Source organism: Guillardia theta (genome assembly GCF_000315625.1).
Source record: "Guillardia theta CCMP2712 unplaced genomic scaffold GUITHscaffold_130, whole genome shotgun sequence".
Classification (NCBI taxonomy): domain Eukaryota; class Cryptophyceae; order Pyrenomonadales; family Geminigeraceae; genus Guillardia; species Guillardia theta.
Window position 1 is genome coordinate 164,119 of NW_005434544.1, and position 15,758 is coordinate 179,876.

At 53.5% G+C, this 15,758-nt stretch overlaps 3 protein-coding genes across 3 annotated transcripts; 2 read left to right on the top strand and 1 right to left on the bottom strand.

Moving 5' to 3' along the window:
* Positions 1–3: 3 nt before the first annotated feature.
* GUITHDRAFT_118596 (hypothetical protein) lies at positions 4–1,860 on the bottom strand (the record flags this gene model as incomplete). The annotated part of the gene is made up of 4 exons (XM_005822174.1): positions 4–86; positions 260–308; positions 362–422; positions 467–1,860. The coding sequence occupies 4 exons, from the start codon at positions 1,858–1,860 to the stop codon at positions 4–6; spliced, it is 1,587 nt and encodes a 528-aa protein (XP_005822231.1).
* A 2,707-nt stretch (positions 1,861–4,567) lies between these two features.
* On the top strand, positions 4,568–7,094 carry GUITHDRAFT_146658 (hypothetical protein; the record flags this gene model as incomplete). The annotated part of the gene is made up of 8 exons (XM_005822175.1): positions 4,568–4,928; positions 4,987–5,112; positions 5,322–5,924; positions 5,974–6,008; positions 6,134–6,196; positions 6,319–6,468; positions 6,679–6,801; positions 6,942–7,094. 8 exons carry the CDS (start codon positions 4,568–4,570, stop codon positions 7,092–7,094), a joined length of 1,614 nt encoding a protein of 537 aa, XP_005822232.1.
* Positions 7,095–9,470: 2,376 nt separating this feature from the next.
* GUITHDRAFT_90320 (hypothetical protein) lies at positions 9,471–12,551 on the top strand. The gene is made up of 9 exons (XM_005822176.1): positions 9,471–9,490; positions 9,539–10,084; positions 10,140–10,259; positions 10,323–10,452; positions 10,503–10,775; positions 10,830–10,919; positions 10,967–11,056; positions 11,101–11,251; positions 11,302–12,551. Exons 2-9 carry the CDS (start codon positions 9,570–9,572, stop codon positions 11,625–11,627), a joined length of 1,695 nt encoding a protein of 564 aa, XP_005822233.1. The 5' UTR covers positions 9,471–9,490; positions 9,539–9,569; the 3' UTR covers positions 11,628–12,551.
* The last annotated feature ends 3,207 nt before the right edge of the window (positions 12,552–15,758 follow it).

Here is a 15,758-nt window from a genome sequence, read left to right on the forward strand (position 1 = left end):
GCGTCAGACGCGTCGACTCCTAGCTGATATCACCTTGAACTTGCGGTAAACCTTGGCAGACTTCCAGTCCCACAGCCAAAGTCGACCTAGCAAACCAGTGAGAAGGGAAACGAGCGAAAGAATGGAGGAGGAGGAGGAGGAGGAGGAGGAGGAGGAGGAGGAGGAGGAGGAGGAGGAGGAGGAGGAGGAGGAGGAAGAGAGGAGGAGGAGGATAAGGATGAGGAAGAGGAGGAGGAGGAGGAGAGTGCAGGAAACGCACCATCTCCATCGCCACTGAGGACGTACTTGAGATCGGGCGAAACTCCAACCTGACAGAACACTCAGCAAACCTGCAAACCATCTCATCGCAACGTGACTCCACCTGGCATGCGTATCCAGCGATCGTGTGCCCCACGAAGAGCTTCTTCTTGTTCAACTTGAACCTGCGCGACCGTCAAGCACGGGAGGCAGCGCTGGCCGGCCTTACCTGTCTCCACTCATGTAGCACAGGATCTGGTTGTCCAGCGACTGACACAGCAGGTACTTGGGGTTGCCGTTGTCGAAGGGGGCGGCGGTGACTGCGGGCATGGCATGCATCCAGGGTTCGCTGATGTGCTTCATGGGAGCGGTACCGATGCCGTACTCCCAGAGGAAGAGCTTCTTGTCGTCGGCCGTCGACACGACCCTCCTGTTCCCGTCGATGAAGGTAACGGTATTGACGGCGCCGAGGTGCTGGATGTACTCTTGCACCAGCGAGCTCCTGTTGGGGTGCCTTGGGTCCCACTGCAGGATGTTCTTGCAGGAAGAGCCTGCGAGGATGTTGTCGTCGCCTGGATGGATCTTCACCGAGTATGGGATACCCTTTGACCTCCAGCTCTTCAGGCAAGTCCCAGTCTCTGTGTCCCAGTACCGCACGACCTTGTCGTAGCCGACGGACGCGAACTGCCTGCCATCGGTAGAGAAGCAAATGTCTCTCACGGCCTTCTGATGACCCATGTAAGTGCGGAGAGTCTTGCGATTGTTGTAAACATCCCAGATCTTGATCTTGCAGTCCATGGAAGCAGAGAGCAGCAGATGGCCTGTCTTGGGGAACCAGCGGATCGCCTGAACTCCCTTGGTATGACCAGACCAGGTGTGAACGGAGACTTTGGGAATGTAGGATTGAGGCTCAACCGCCTTGATGTCGGTCGGCGCATCGATCCAAGTTCGACCCTGGTAATCCTTTGTCTCCTTTCCATGAAAGATGCTCGAGGCCTCAAAGATGGAGACCTCTGCCTTCTCCTTCACCGTCTCGGCTGCTTCCTTGGCCGCCTTCTCCGCCTCTTCGATGGCCTTCACGTCCTGAGCCATCTCCGCAGCTTCCTCTGACGTCATCGCAGTGCCCAGACCAGCGAGCACCTGTTCAGCTGCCGAGTCGTCAAGCTTCCTCTTCTTCGCATCACGCTTGGTGGCCTGATGGACAGTCCTCCCCTGCATCAGGTTCCATGCCGAACGGTCGCCGACTATGTTGGAGCCGAACATGCTGTCGTTAGCGGCCGAAGGGTCCATCGCGAACCCGAAGGTGTTGAAGGTTTGGTGCTGCTCTTCGAAGTGAAAATCTGCCACGTTGGTTCGCTCGATGAAGCCCCCCAGCGTGTTCCGCATGCCTGGAGTGATGCCGTTCTGGTAGTAGGGGTTGGACGGCCCGGCCTCGGGGGTCCACAGAGCCTCGTAGGAGGGGTTGTAGGTGACCATCTTGGAGTTGTTCGCCACCATCTTTTGAGTCTCGCTCGTGAGATCTGCCTTGCCCACATCGGGAGCCGCTTGCACTGTGATGGCAAGTGAGCCCTGAGACTTGGACTTGTTGTCCTCATCCGATCCGTATCCGAACACTGCGTCCATAATGCTTTAAATTCACTGATGCTCCGAGCCTCTCTAGTGTGGAGAAGACATCTGCCAGCGATAGAATTCTTCCTTGCAATACCTGAGTAAGAGAATCAGGTCAGTCACATGTATGATGATCTCAGTGTTTGGATAGAGAAAGAAGGTCATAGCATTGTACTACTCTCTCTCGATCTTATGCTACTGCTAGTTTGTGCCTCAACGATGATTCACTCGGCATTTCAACCATCCCAATAGCCATGCTTTCGCATGAATCCCCTCAACGTGCCAATTTGGGGAAAAACAACACCCCTCTATCACATTGTCACACTAACTCTCCTCATACTACCCGGCGTCCACGACTACCACGACTACTACCACAACAACCATTACAACCATCCTCCTACACAACTTCTACTCGTACTCGTACTCGTACTCGTACTCGTACTCGTACTCGTACTCCTACAGCAACTACAACACCTTCTCCTAGTTTTTCTCAAGCAGATAGTTCCCTCATCCGAGTAGCTCTCGGAGTGGTCATGGTCACCATCTCAAATATGCTCAAAAAAAGAAAACGTGTCGCTCATCCAGGGTCCTCAGACACCTATATCATTGTATCTATCTACACGTCAATTTCCCAATGAGCCATCTTGATTCCATCAATCACAGTCTCCTTCTTACTGCCGATGCATTTTCTTTCCTCCCCTGCTTTCCCTTCCGATCGCTCTATCCCGTCTGTAGCTGCTTCCATTTTCTCCCTTGCTCGCTGCCTCAACAAACTTCACTAATCCCCCTGGATGTTTGATCTACTCATTACCCTTCTTCAACATCTCAAGCCCTCTCCTCTCTCCCCTCCCTCTCCCTTCTACCCGCTAGTCCCTGCTGCTTTCTGCTTCATGGACTCATGCCTCCCTCCTCTCTCCCTTCACTTTTCTTCTACTCCTCCTGTTCTCCCCTGAATATCAATTCTCATCTCATCCTCTACCTCTTTCCTCTACCTCTCTCCTCCTCTCCTCCTCCTGCCCTCCTCTCCTCCTCCTTCCCCTCTCCCTCTCCCTGCATCTTCCTCGTGCCCTTCGCAGCAAAGTTAACTAAAAATGCAGGATCGATTCACAGCCAACACTGAGAGTCCGGTCGCCGAACACTGCCGGGCCCGGACCGGGCCCGTCGCCACCGATCGGACCACGGCGTGACTGGCACGGTGCCGCCCGGCACTGCTGGTGCTCATCATGATAACTGTAAGTCAGGCTTAACTTTAGCCTGAGCTACTACCTTCAGTTGTCACGCCTGAATCTTTCGGATCAGTGAGGGTACTGAGAACCGGCGTTGAACTTCCGACTCGTGAACGCGGTGCCTGCAACCGTTGAACGCGGCAGGTTGGCAAGTTGCCATTGTGCGGTAGGACGGTCCCCCCAGGATGATGGAGAAGGCTGAAGATGGTGGCATTTATCCGGTGGGGCCGCAATGCGGCGCCGGAGGTCAAACGGAAGTCCATGAAGAAACTTGTCACAGTGGCAGCCACCAAGCTGATGGGCTGCTGCAGTCCATAATTGAGTGCCAGATCTGAGTCTTGCGCTGAGTGTAAACGTGATTCGGACGAGTCGTCCTGAGAGCCGTGTGGTGAACTGCCAGTGGCAACAGGATAGCCAGATGATATCTGCTCGTGCATTCCGAGTTCATTCTTGTCACACCCCGAAGCCTCTTCACGGGTTGCAGACGTCTACAGCGAACTTCTTGATGCTCAAGGTACCTGCGCTGGATCACACACAAACCAGGGTGAGGAGTAGAGATATGAAGTTTATTTGATAACACGAACACACTATCGATTCGTGGCACACACAGCAAGGGGAAGAACAGACCCCTCGTGGCTGTAAGAGAAGACCATAGCTTCTCTTTCTGCCCACTCCTGCTCAATGAGATTCCTTCCTGCAGCCTTCGAGCTCACCTTTACAGCAGAGCTCTGATAATCTTCTACGGTGGCTGCCAAGTCACTGATCGGGAACGATGTCGTATTAACCCGTATTTGAGGATCACGGACGGTTCTCTATCTTCTGGGTATTCCCAGCTGCATGTAACATTCCCATCTGTGTCTGCATGTAAGATTCCCATCTATGTATTGTGTGCACTATGTACATTCTCCTCCTCTTCAACCCTCTCACACGGCGGCCTCCCTCCCTCCCTCCCTCCCTGCCTGCCTGCCTGCCTGCCTGCCTGCCTGCCTGCCTGCCTGCCTGCCTGCCTGCCTGCCTGCCTGCCTGCCTGCCTGCCTGCCTGCCTGCCTGCCTGCCTGCCTGCCTGCCTGCCTGCCTGCCTGCCTGCCTGCCTGCCTGCCTGCCTGCCTGCCTGCCTGCCTGCCTGCCTGCCTGCCTGCCTGCCTGCCTGCCTGCCTGCCTCCCTCCCTCCCTGCCTGCCTGCCTCCCTCCCTCCCTCCCTAGCACCCCCAGGGGGTGGGGGTGCTAATGAGTCGTAGTGGGGAGGGGTAGTTGATACGACAAGGGGGGTGGTATTCCTGTGTGTTTACTTCATGGGTGGGATGGGGTGGGGACTTCTTCTCTGCAGATGTGGGGTACAGAATGTGAAGAGCAGGGGTAGTAAATTCCAGCAGCTTCATAATTTGGTGCTGGGGTGGGTGATCAAGAGGCAAGGTAATTATGAGGGGGTAGGGGTACCAAAAACTGTTTTTAAAAGGTACGTGGGTGGTCTGGCAATATCGCTGGATGGTTTCGACATGGGGGCGCTATGCGGCAAGGTCGACGTGGCGCAGGGGATAGAGAAGAGAGCAGGGATCAAAGAGAGTAGGGAGAAGACGAGAGACACTAGCCAGAACTACATAGGAGGGGACAGCACTTGTTACAGCGGAGAAGACCTCAAGATCCAAAGCAAGATAGTCGTCAGCGAACAGTGCTTGATCTACGGAGGGTCGGTAAAGATTGAGCGAGGGAGTGAGGAGGAATTCATCAAAGTTTGTGATAATCAAACTAAGATGGTGCAAGATGCAAGTCAAGTTTCCTGCCCTATCATACCCTTTCTTGACGATGTCGACAAGAATGAGAGAATAACGCACGGGCATCGGTTGGATGGTGATCAAGGTACAGGGCGTTGATTTTGATTATAACTTGTATCGCGAACTTACTCTGATCTATCTAGAATGTTTTGGACCGAATGCTGATAGACATGACGACCCATCCTTGGCGAACAACACGCTGAGCGTGGAAGGAACGATCATGGATGCTTTGAGTGTGAGGGACAAGTCAAGCTATGATTCTCATCCCGGTACCTCAAACGCAGCTCTATGTGCCTGATGCATGTATGATATGTCCCCGTCTCGTCATGTGACTTCTGCAGATGTTTCATTTGACTCGAGTGTTAGAATGTCGTTCTTCTAGCTCGATAATCCCTTCCTCGTCCCTTGATCTGTCGCCCTATGTTGAGACATTGCCATGTTTAATTGCCAACCCTTGATTCTTGTGCCCTCTATCCAGATGGCGACCAAGATTTCAGATCGTCAGAAGAGACTTCAGAACTCAGCTCTGCTACACGTCGAAGTACGGACGAGACAAGCATCATGAAGACACCCTCGGACTGGCACCGAGCGTTCGAGGAGGAGCGAGCGAGGGCGATGGCAGAAGATAGGATGCGATCGACTGGGTCGACGAATCAGAGCACGGGGAGGTCGGATGGGGAGAGGACAGCATCAGACTGGCACCGAGCGTTCGAGGAGGAGCGAGCGAGGGCGATGGTAGAAGAGAGGATTCGATCGACTGGGTCGACGAATCAGAGCACGGGGAGGTCGGATGGGGAGAGGACAGCATCAGACTGGCACCGAGCGTTCGAGGAGGAGCGAGCGAGGGCGATGGCAGAAGATAGGATGCGATCGACTGGGTCGGCGAATCAGAGCACGGGGAGGTCGGATGGGGAGAGGACAGCATCAGACTGGCACCGAGCGTTCGAGGAGGAGCGAGCGAGGGCGATGGTAGAAGAGAGAATGCGATCGAATAGTGACGAGGGCTGGGGCGATGACGTCAGCAAAACGTTTTCGATGCAGCCGGTCATCGCGGAGCTCCCGGATCTTGAGAAGAGCACAGGTCTGCCTTGTCTGCATTCGGTTTTGCAGTCTCACCCCCATCCTCTCAGCCGACAGCTCAATGATTGAATCCCCGCTCTCGCTGGTGATCCTCCACGTCATTCCTCTACCCTTCCTCCTCGTCCTCCACCCTCCTCGATCACCTTGCTCCTCCACCACTTCCTCCTCTTCTCTCGTTGCTCCTCCCCTTGCTCACATTGTTCCTTGCAGGTCGACGGGGATGAGCCACGCCTGCCGGGCCTCAATCGAGCTCATTCCAACCTAGAAGTGCAGGTAACCGTCCTGCCTCTCCTCCTCTCTCCCCCCTTCCACCTCTCGCACACGGCGCTCGTGCTCGGTGCTTGCTACTTCAGTGCTCTCCCTGCTCCAGTGAGCTGACTGACTCGTTGTCTCAGCTTGCCATCCTGCTCAAGGAGGCCCAGGAGGCAGGAAGCGTCATAATTAGCTCCCCCTTGAGCGTCGACACCGACAACAGCAGTCCGCGATCCAGAGCAGGTCCGATCCGCAGCTACTGGGAGTCCGGTGTGGCTGGGGAGCAGCTGGAGGTACTAAGTTGTGTCGCCGTACTGCGGATGCCCCGCTGAACTCGTGGCAGGATCGATTTGTGAGAGCAGCACGATGATTTAACCTCCCGTTGTCGGCGGGATGCGGGGGAAGCAGCAGCAGGAGGAGGAGCCTGAGGACTGACTCAATGAGGGGCAGTGTAGTAAGATGAATCATGGTTAATGGAAGGGCATCAATGAGACAGGCTTCAGAAGCTAGGGCAGCCTGAGAATCATGAAACTCCGACTGTCAGTGTTTTTCACGGGGATGTAGGGACTCGGAACGACGGTCTCAAGTTTGCCGCTGTTCGCGGCGTCAGTCACACGGCGGCGAAGGTGACTCAGCAGTCTCAACCGTTTTTACTACCGTCACGGTACTGAGGCCCGGCCCGGTCACCGTACCCGGATCACCGTACCTCGGCGCCCGGGCGCCGGTCAGTCCGAGATGCCGCTGATGATCATCATTCCACTGCCAGGTGACCGGCGTCACTACCGGGTACTCCGGGACCGTCGCCGGATCGGACCTCGGACCGGGCCCGTGCCGCGCCCCGCTCAGCGGCAGCACGGTCCTGACCGTGCCACTGTTCCAGGCCTGGATCACCGTTGAACAGGGCAAGTTTCCGGGTTGAATGACCGCCGCCGGGCCGCGCGGCATCATTCCGCATGGGACCGGCGTCTGCGGCCGACAACGCCGCCGTAGCGGCCGGCCCGAGTCGGTCATCGGATCCGGCGAGTCGCCGGGGGCCCCCGGGGCCGCCCGGCGGCGGCGGCGCAAGCCGGCTGACTCAGTGAGCCGCTAATCGGACGGCGAGTCACGGATAAACTGAGCAGTCACGATCGCCATCTCATGCGCCGGAGTCAGGCTGGCAGCCGCGATAGGCTAGTGAGGCACCGCTCGGAACACTGAAGTGAAACCGGCGGGCCCGGCCTCCGAGCCTCGGAGCCTCAGCGGCGTCGGCCCGAGGGCGCGGGGCGGCCTAGCCTCAGTGGCAGTGGTGAAATTCCACGGCTTCCAGGGCATCACCGAGTCAAACAGCTAGTAGTTCTATACCATAAAACTTCTATGTAGTTCTATACTATAAACTTCTATGTAGTTCTATACTATAAAACTTCTATCTGTAGTTCTATACTATAAAGCTCATACTATAAAACTATAAACTTCTAACGTTTTAGTCATTTAAAGCTGGTCGCCCCCTACGCCGCCGGGCGGCACGTGCGCTCACAGTTCACCCCCTTTTAGCGACCACCCCACCCCCTTTTGACAACACCTGCAGCACCTGCCCACGACCCTCCGATAGACCGTGGGGGCGGCTTCATGGGTTCATGTGCCCCCAATATGTGTGGCCTGAAAATCACCCGTGTGTGATGATGAGGGGGGTGGTCAAGTTTGAGGTGGGGTGGGCTGAAGCGGCTGGGATGCAATTGCAGGGTGGGGTTATCCTTTAACATATTTTTAAAGCTCGAGAAATCCCTGCGATATTTGTACCATGTGCGTTTTACAATATCAATAATAGTTTTATCCATTTTATGCTATTTGAAAAGTGTTTTGACATGAATATGTATTTATTTATATACATATAAGTTTATCATTTTTTCTACCACTGCATTGCCAATAGCCTGCACAGAACTATTTCAATTTTAGATTATACAAAAAATATTTTTCTTTTATACAAACAAATACCATACTCCAGAAAAAATAAAACATATATTATATTTTTACTCTCATAGTATCTTTTCTAAAACTTGTACAACCACTTATAATTCACCGGTACCGGCCTCGCCTCGTGCGCCAGCCTGAGTTCTTTTTCTATCGCAGGGGGTCCTTTTTCGGTGCTCGTTCTCTGTGTAAGCTCCAATTAATCCACATATATTCACTTACATGATGGATGAATTATTAGTCAATATGGTTTTATATACAAAGTAAACCTTCATGACTGATCAAAAGTGGAGAGGGGAGACTCCTACTGGGAAGAATGGACCCCTGAGTGCGAAAAAAAGGTTTTCGGAGCCATGGCGGATGGCGCGAGAGAGGAGGGCGCAGTCCCAAAGGTCGTTCGCTCCTCCATGTCGACTCCCTCTGAACCCTTCCTCTCCTAACCCTCCTCCTCTTTCACTTCCTAGTTTCCTCCTCCTCTCCTCTCCTCTCCTCTCCTTCTTTTTGACTCAGCTCACCATTTCTGGCTGCCCTACATTTCCCTTCGTTCATATTGTCTTTGCACTTCTCGAGTGCAAACGTCTGTCTCAGCATCACAATCGCCTGCATCTTGTCATGGAGTTCTCTGTCTCGTACTTGTGATGAGCTCCATGCCTCGCTTCGCCTTGTGCTCTATTTGATGCCACCTGAAGTGTTGCTTTGAGCCCCTTCTTGTTTGAACATGGAAACCTACTTGTTTCGATTTCACGATGGCGAGGATATTATGTGATCCTGCCTTGGAATAATATGTGTTAATGTTTGCATGCGATTGTCCTTGGAACTTGCGCTTGACCATTCAGCACGTGTGTAAAACTATGTTTGGTTGAGCTCCTTGAGACGGTCCCATTGCGCGATTTTGACTTTGCTTTTTGTGTTTCGCAGCCGGCGGGAAAGTACATCCCACCAAATTTGCGCAAGAAACTTGCAGAAGAGAATGGAGAGGGAGGAGGAGGAGGAGGTGGTGGTGGTGGTGGTGGAGGAGGAGGAGACAGGGGTGGAGACAGGTGGGGACGCGCGGTGGCGAGAGGTGGGGGATCGTGGTGGGGGGAGAGGAGGGGATCGCTGGGGAGACAGGGGCGGCGGAGATCGCTGGGGTGAACGTGGTGGTGGTGGCGGCGGCGGCGGCGGCGGCGGCGGCGGCGGCGTCGGAGATCGCGGCGGAGATCGCGGAGGAGATCGCTGGGGAGGAGGAGGAGGTGGTGTTGGTGGAGGGCGATCTGGCGATCGATGGGGAGGGGGAGGAGGGGGAGGAGGAAGAGATTTCGGTGGAGACAGGTGGGGAGGAGGAGATCGAGGAGGAGGGGGAGGAGGACGAGACTTTGGAGGAGACAGGTGACTTACTGTTGGTGCAGAAAATTTTCATACTGACTTTGTGTCCAGGTGGGGCTCATCTCGATCAGGAAATCGCGGTATGAGCAGGAGAGAGGAAGAAGAGATCCTCAAACTTTTTGAGTCTTCCAAGAATGCAACGGGGATTAACTTCGACAAGTATGAAGATATTCCAGTAGAGGTCGCGCCATCGATGGAGAAGATCGGTGTCAGGAGCATAGAAACCTTCCAGGATGACCTTGGTTTGGCTGGACCTATCATGGACAACATCAACAGGGCTGGTTACAAGAAACCGACCCCTGTTCAGAAGTTTGCATTGCCTATTCTAGTCGCCAACTTCGATATCATGGCGTGCGCCCAAACGGGCTCGGGCAAGACTGCAGCTTTCCTCTTTCCGATGATCTCGGTGATCTTGAAAGCCCCACCTGCGCCGCCAGCGGGCAATGGAAGGTCGTCGTACCCCCGCGGACTCATTCTTGCACCGACCCGCGAGCTTGTTCAGCAAATTTTCGATGAAGCCCGGAAGTTCTGCTATAAGACTGGCCTCAGATGCGCAGTAGCGTATGGTGGCGGAGAGAACATCCGTGACCAGCTGAGGTGAAGCCTCTGAGCCTGCAGTTTGAGGACGGATATAACCTTCTGCCTTGCACAGGGAAGTTGAGCGTGGAGCTGACATCATTGCTGCTGCTCCTGGACGCCTTGTAGACTTCATGGAGAGAGGCAAAGTCAAGTTATGCGACGTCATGTTCTTGTGCCTTGACGAAGCTGATCGGTATGATTCACTTATAATTCACTTTCATTTGGAACATTCAAACCTTCTAATATTTACTGATAGAATGCTGGACATGGGTTTTGAACCTCAGATCCGTCGCATCGTGGAAGATTCTGATATGCCTGGAAACGACATGCGTCAGACTCTCCTCTTCTCGGCCACCTTCCCGCGCGAGGTCCAGCGCCTTGCACAGGTTCAGACTGCGTCTCTCCTGATGAATGGTCTCACTTGCTTTCGTCTCAGGATTTCTTGCGCCGTGACTTTGCTACTTTGACCGTTGGGAGGGTTGGTGCTGCAACAGACACCATCGTCCAGAAGATTCTGTTTGCTCGTGACAATCAGGAGAAGTGCGGGATGTTGGTAGATGTTCTGCTTTCGCAAGGAGTAGAAGGAGAGCGTGTTCTGGTCTTCGTCGCAACGAAGCGTGAAGCCGACATGCTCGAGGAGTTCTTGTACCGTGAGGGCTTTCCTGCCACTTCCATCCATGGAGATCGCAGCCAACCCGAGCGTGAAATGGTGCGTTTGCTCATGCTTTTACTCGTTACCTTTGCTTATGCGACATTGGAATAGGCTCTTCGCTCCTTCAGGGCAGGCAAGGAGAAAGTTCTGGTTGCGACCGACGTTTGCGCCCGTGGCATTGATATCCCCAACGTTGCTATGGTATTCAACAACCTCTTATGGTTGAGACAAGTGTTGAGCGTGGTTAGGTGGTCAACTACGACATGCCAAACTGCATCGAAGATTACGTTCACCGTATTGGCCGTACGGGACGTGCTGGAAACGATGGGCAAGCAACTGTAAGTTCACTAAATGGTGTGCGATCCAGTGAGTCTGGCCACAGTCCTTCATCACTCCCAAGGATGCTCGCTTGGCCAAGGATCTTGAGAAAATCTTGGTTGACGCCCGACAAGAAGTTCCACCATTCCTTGACGAGATGGCAAGAAGTGCTCGTTTTGGCAGCGGGGGAGGATACGGAGGCAGAGGGGTGGAAGGTGAGTTTTTTTGCATTGCACGTGGTTGTGGCCTCACGCTTTTCCGTCAGGTGGGGAGGAGGAGGAGGAGGAGGGCGCTATGGATCTGGCGGGGGTTGGGGAGACCGTTGGGGAGATCGTGGAGGAGGAGACCGCGGAGGAGGAGATCGTGGTGGTGGAGGAGGCGGCTCGAGGTGGACAGATGACGCATGGGATAACTGAGAGGGACAACATGGTTGTTGCCCTGGGTGTAATGTACGTTCTTTCGTATTTGGTGCTGCAAAGATTGTTTGAGTTGGTGGCGTTTCCGCGCGAAGAGGCGGAGAGAGTGGTTGGCGAGTGGAGCAGCGCACACGTGCAGGGGCTTTGCTATGTCAGCTGGAGCAACGCTTGTTGAAACTCACCGACGGTTTCTGTGGTGCGTGTGATGTGCGAGCTCCAGCCTTTGCCATCCTCGGCCTCACTGACGTTGGCAAGGGCAACGATGCGCGGCAGGCAGGATTCAGCCCTAGTCTGCTGTGTCCAGTCTTCTATTCATTACTAGTTTGATCCCACATGGAATTCGCAAAAAAATATCTGCCGAGGTAATGTTTTCATATTGCGAGTTCGTTGAAAAACCATAAGAGAAAAACTAAAGAGCCCCGAATAAATAAATATGGGAATCTGACATGTCAATTCCTAGTCAACCTTCACTTAACCTATTTCAATTCACATGATAGCTACGAGAATTCTCACCATTTAACCCCTAGAGTCTCTTGACTCCTCACTTGTTGTCCTTGGAGGAGGAGGAGGAGAGTAGTGCCTTCTTCCACTCGTTGCTTGTTGGAACTCCGTTCACACCCTCCACAACCAGCGCGAAGTTTGGCTCCGCCTCGACCTCCTTGACCGGAGCCTTGTGCGATCCACCGTTGATGCCATTAGCGACTGGGTGCACATGGTCCTCCGCACCAGCAGCCTCGTGCTCCTCCTTGTACTTGTCAATCATCTCTCCGTTCTTCTCCTCCCAGTCCAGCTGTTGCTTGCTCTTCTCTGCCAACTTCACTGTCAACCCCTGCTTGGCCCCGATCGACGGCACGTCAGCTCCGTTTAGCTTGTCAACTGCTGCATTCGCCTGCTCCGCGTTTGCCAACGTAACGAAGCCGAAGCCTCTGGAGCTCTTCGTCTCGTTGTCTCGCACAACAAAAGCGTCCGTAACTCTTCCGTAAGTAGAGAATTCCTCTGCAAGGATCTCCTCAGAGCATCGAAAAGAGAGCCCCCCAACAAAAAGCTGACAGCCACAAGCCACTGCTAGATGCCTCTTCTCCATTATTTTCTCCCTCTCCTTCTTCTCCTCCTTGTACTGCCGGGAAATCGCGGCTTGTTCTTGCTTCCGCCTCTGCACCACTTGGCGCTCCAACTTCTTCTCATACGCAGAAGCGATCTTCTGATACTCTCTGCAGCAGCAAACGATCACAACGACAGACGTCTCACTGCAGATTCTCACCTGTATTCCGCTAACTTCACCTTGTGCTGGATCGTGGCATCCTTGAGCGTTTGTCGATCAAGCTTCAGCGCTTCGACGAGGAACGATTTCTCTTGGAGGACATCGTTGATCTTCCCGTTAACATTTCCGCATTCTCCAGCAGAGGAGGGAGCTGCCTTGTCCAGCTGGTTCTGGAGATCCCTCTCTTTCTCCTTGAGCTCATTGATCTCTTCCAGCTTCTGCTTCCTCCCTTCAAGCAGATCGTCGTGACGCTGAGAGAGTTGGCCCACCGAGTTCTTGCTCTCCATCCATTGCATCACAGCATGCTTCTCTGTTGCCAGATCCTTCAGGCTCTTGATCATCATTTTCTCAGTCTTGAGATCAGCCTCCCCCTTTTCCAACTTCGTGGTGATCTCATTCATCTCCTCCTCGATCACTGAGAGATCTGTTCTAGCAAGTGCATGCATCATGCTCTCTGCTTCAGCCTCCTGACGCAACCGAGAATCAGCATGATTCAAACACATCTCCACCTCATCATCTACCTGCGCCTTGGCTGCTTCAGCCGCCTCCTTCGCTTCATCTAACATCGAGTCCTTCTCTGCGGTCAAACTGCGGATTTGAGCTCGAGCATCTTGCAGTTGTGATCTTAAATTCTTATTCCTCCCATCGCGTTCAGATCGAATCTGTTTCAGACGCTCCACTTCCTGTGTGAGTGCAGCCTGCGGGAATGCTCAGCACAGTTTCATCAACTCGTGGACGAGAAAGGATTCTAACAACAAAGTGCGCAAGACTACAACAGAGGGTTGAGAGTATGCACAAGAGATGGGCAAGAGAGATGACAACAAGAATGCGTTCATGCATCAGATGAAATTCAATGGCAGAGCTGGCACCCCTCCGATCAGCTCAGAGATTTTCGAGGCAGAGACTACGCAGCATGCACGGGAGAGACAACTCACAATCTTCTCTTCCTTCTCCTTGATCCGTCGCTCAACACCCTCCACCTTGGATCGATACTCTTCCTCGTCTGGAGCAGCGACTGGACTCGGAGCGATGATGTGCTCCGAGGATGAGAGGGCATCCGACACTGCAGGTGACACGGCATGCGACCTCCCCGAGGTTTCAAGGCGCGTGGAGCCCTTGAGTCCCTTGCTCGAGTTGGAGGAGATCTGACCGCCCGACTTGGAGGAGGAGGAGGAGGGAGCAGAAGAGGACGGGTGGTGCCGAGCTTTGCGTACATGCGGAGGAGAAGCAGTGCCGAGGGTAGGGAAGTCCATTGCGGCGCACGCACAAGCTAGATTGTGGGGTGGGGGTGGTAAAATTAACAGGGTGGTAGGCAGCCACCCCCCGGTAGTATTCGAAATTGGAGGGGTGGGGTAAAACACAATAGGGTAGAGGTAGTATATAACACGCAATAGTTATATGAGTCAGGTGGGTATGCAATGGTAAAAGGAGGGGTCCATGTTTTGATTGTTGTGAAACGTAAGGTGGGGTCATTGATGTATGGGGTCCGGAAAGTAGCGTAGAGGTGGGTATTCACCCAAGGCAGTTAGGGAACACTGAGCAGGTAGGGGTCCAAGTAGGTAGGGGTGAGGATGTTAGAAGATAGCCATGGCAGGGGTAGTAAGGAGAACAAATAGGGGGTCATCAAGTCATGTGTACCGGTGGTAAGATTTTTCAAGGGGGTAGATGGGATACTGTAACTTCTCATGGGTAGGGTCTGAAAATTTGAAATCTAGGGGTGGGTGGTTTGGCACCTTATTCAAATTGAGAGACGGCGGGTAGAGGTAGGAAGCGGTTGGGAAGCTGATAGAGGTGGTGGGGTACTAAAATGAGTTACTAAAATGGGGGTGGGGGTACATTTTGGGATATCGTTTTCTCTTCTGAAATATACTAGTGATGGTGGGTGGTATCTCATGTAAATTAATTTGATGAGGTTGGGTAGTTTGTATGGGGTGTAGCACCCCACCGGTGTTCGATATTCCACTCAAGTGTTTGGGAAAGGGTGGGGTGGTGAGATGAAAGTGCTGGGTGGTGGGTGGTACCCGGGGTCTGATCTTGTTGGCTGCCGATGACCTTTTGAAAGAAAAGTCGGCTGTACAGTACCCCTTCAAAATAGTGCTTAAAAAGGGGTATCGGTATACTTCGCAGGGGTGGTCCAGTGTTCAGGCGGCAAGGGGGTTCTTTCGTTTGAAAAAAATGCACTAGGGCCATGGGGGCTAGGGGATGGGTAATAGGGGGTAGGGGTAGGGGGTAGGTATTACATGATTCGGGACTAAGTAACGGATGATAACGTATGTAAGGATCATCTGTAATAATTTGACAAGAGGTTGTAAATTCTGATCGGTACCAAAGGGTGGGTACTTTATAGGGAATGTGGGGGTGTAATGCACATATACAGAAACAAGACTAGGAATTAAGGAATTAAGGAATGGATCAATTAAGGAATTAAGAAAACAAGATTTCTAGGGGTACGGGTAGTTGAGTAGGTTTTGATCCGGAGGGAGGCTCAGGGGGTGGGGTAGTATCAGAGGCCATCGTAGGGAAATGGTTCTAGTCTTGCCGAGATAAGGATGGGTGGGGTAGTAATCCGTAGAAAGGAGGGGTACTTTACAGTCACTGCAAGGGAGAGTGGGACCATGGGTGGTTGAATTGGTGGGGTGGTCTTGTAGGAAAGGGTGGGGTAGTCAGTTGGTACATGAGGACGGGAATTTCAAACTTGACGAGGGTGGTTAGAGGGGAGGAAATGGGGGTAGTACGGCCACTTGTTCAAATGGTAGGGTGGGGGTATTGTGGAGAGGGGTGGGTGTGAGAGGAGGGATCGGGGGGTGCTGGTGGTTAATTGCGGGCCAACCACTCCAATGTCGTCCGCGGATCTAATGGAGCAGCACATGCAGGAGCCGCCGGTGAGGGGAGGAGGAGGAGGAGGAGGAGGAGGAGGAGGAGGAGGAGGAGGAGGAGGAGGAGGGAGAGAGAGAGGAGGAGGAGGAGGAGGAGGAGGAGGAGGAGGAGGAGGAGGAGGAGGAGGAGGAGGAGGAGGAGGAGGAGGAGGAGGAGGAGGAGGAGGAG

Excerpts from the sequence above, each read along its gene's own strand:
- GUITHDRAFT_90320 (XM_005822176.1), top strand. The coding sequence starts at position 9,570 with ATGAGCAGGAGAGAGGAAGAAGAGATCCTCAAACTTTTTGAGTCTTCC. Across the intron at positions 10,453-10,502 it reads AGGTCCAGCGCCTTGCACAG|GATTTCTTGCGCCGTGACTT; the intron begins GTTCAGACTGCG and ends CTTTCGTCTCAG. Across the intron at positions 11,252-11,301 it reads CGGAGGCAGAGGGGTGGAAG|GTGGGGAGGAGGAGGAGGAG; the intron begins GTGAGTTTTTTT and ends CTTTTCCGTCAG.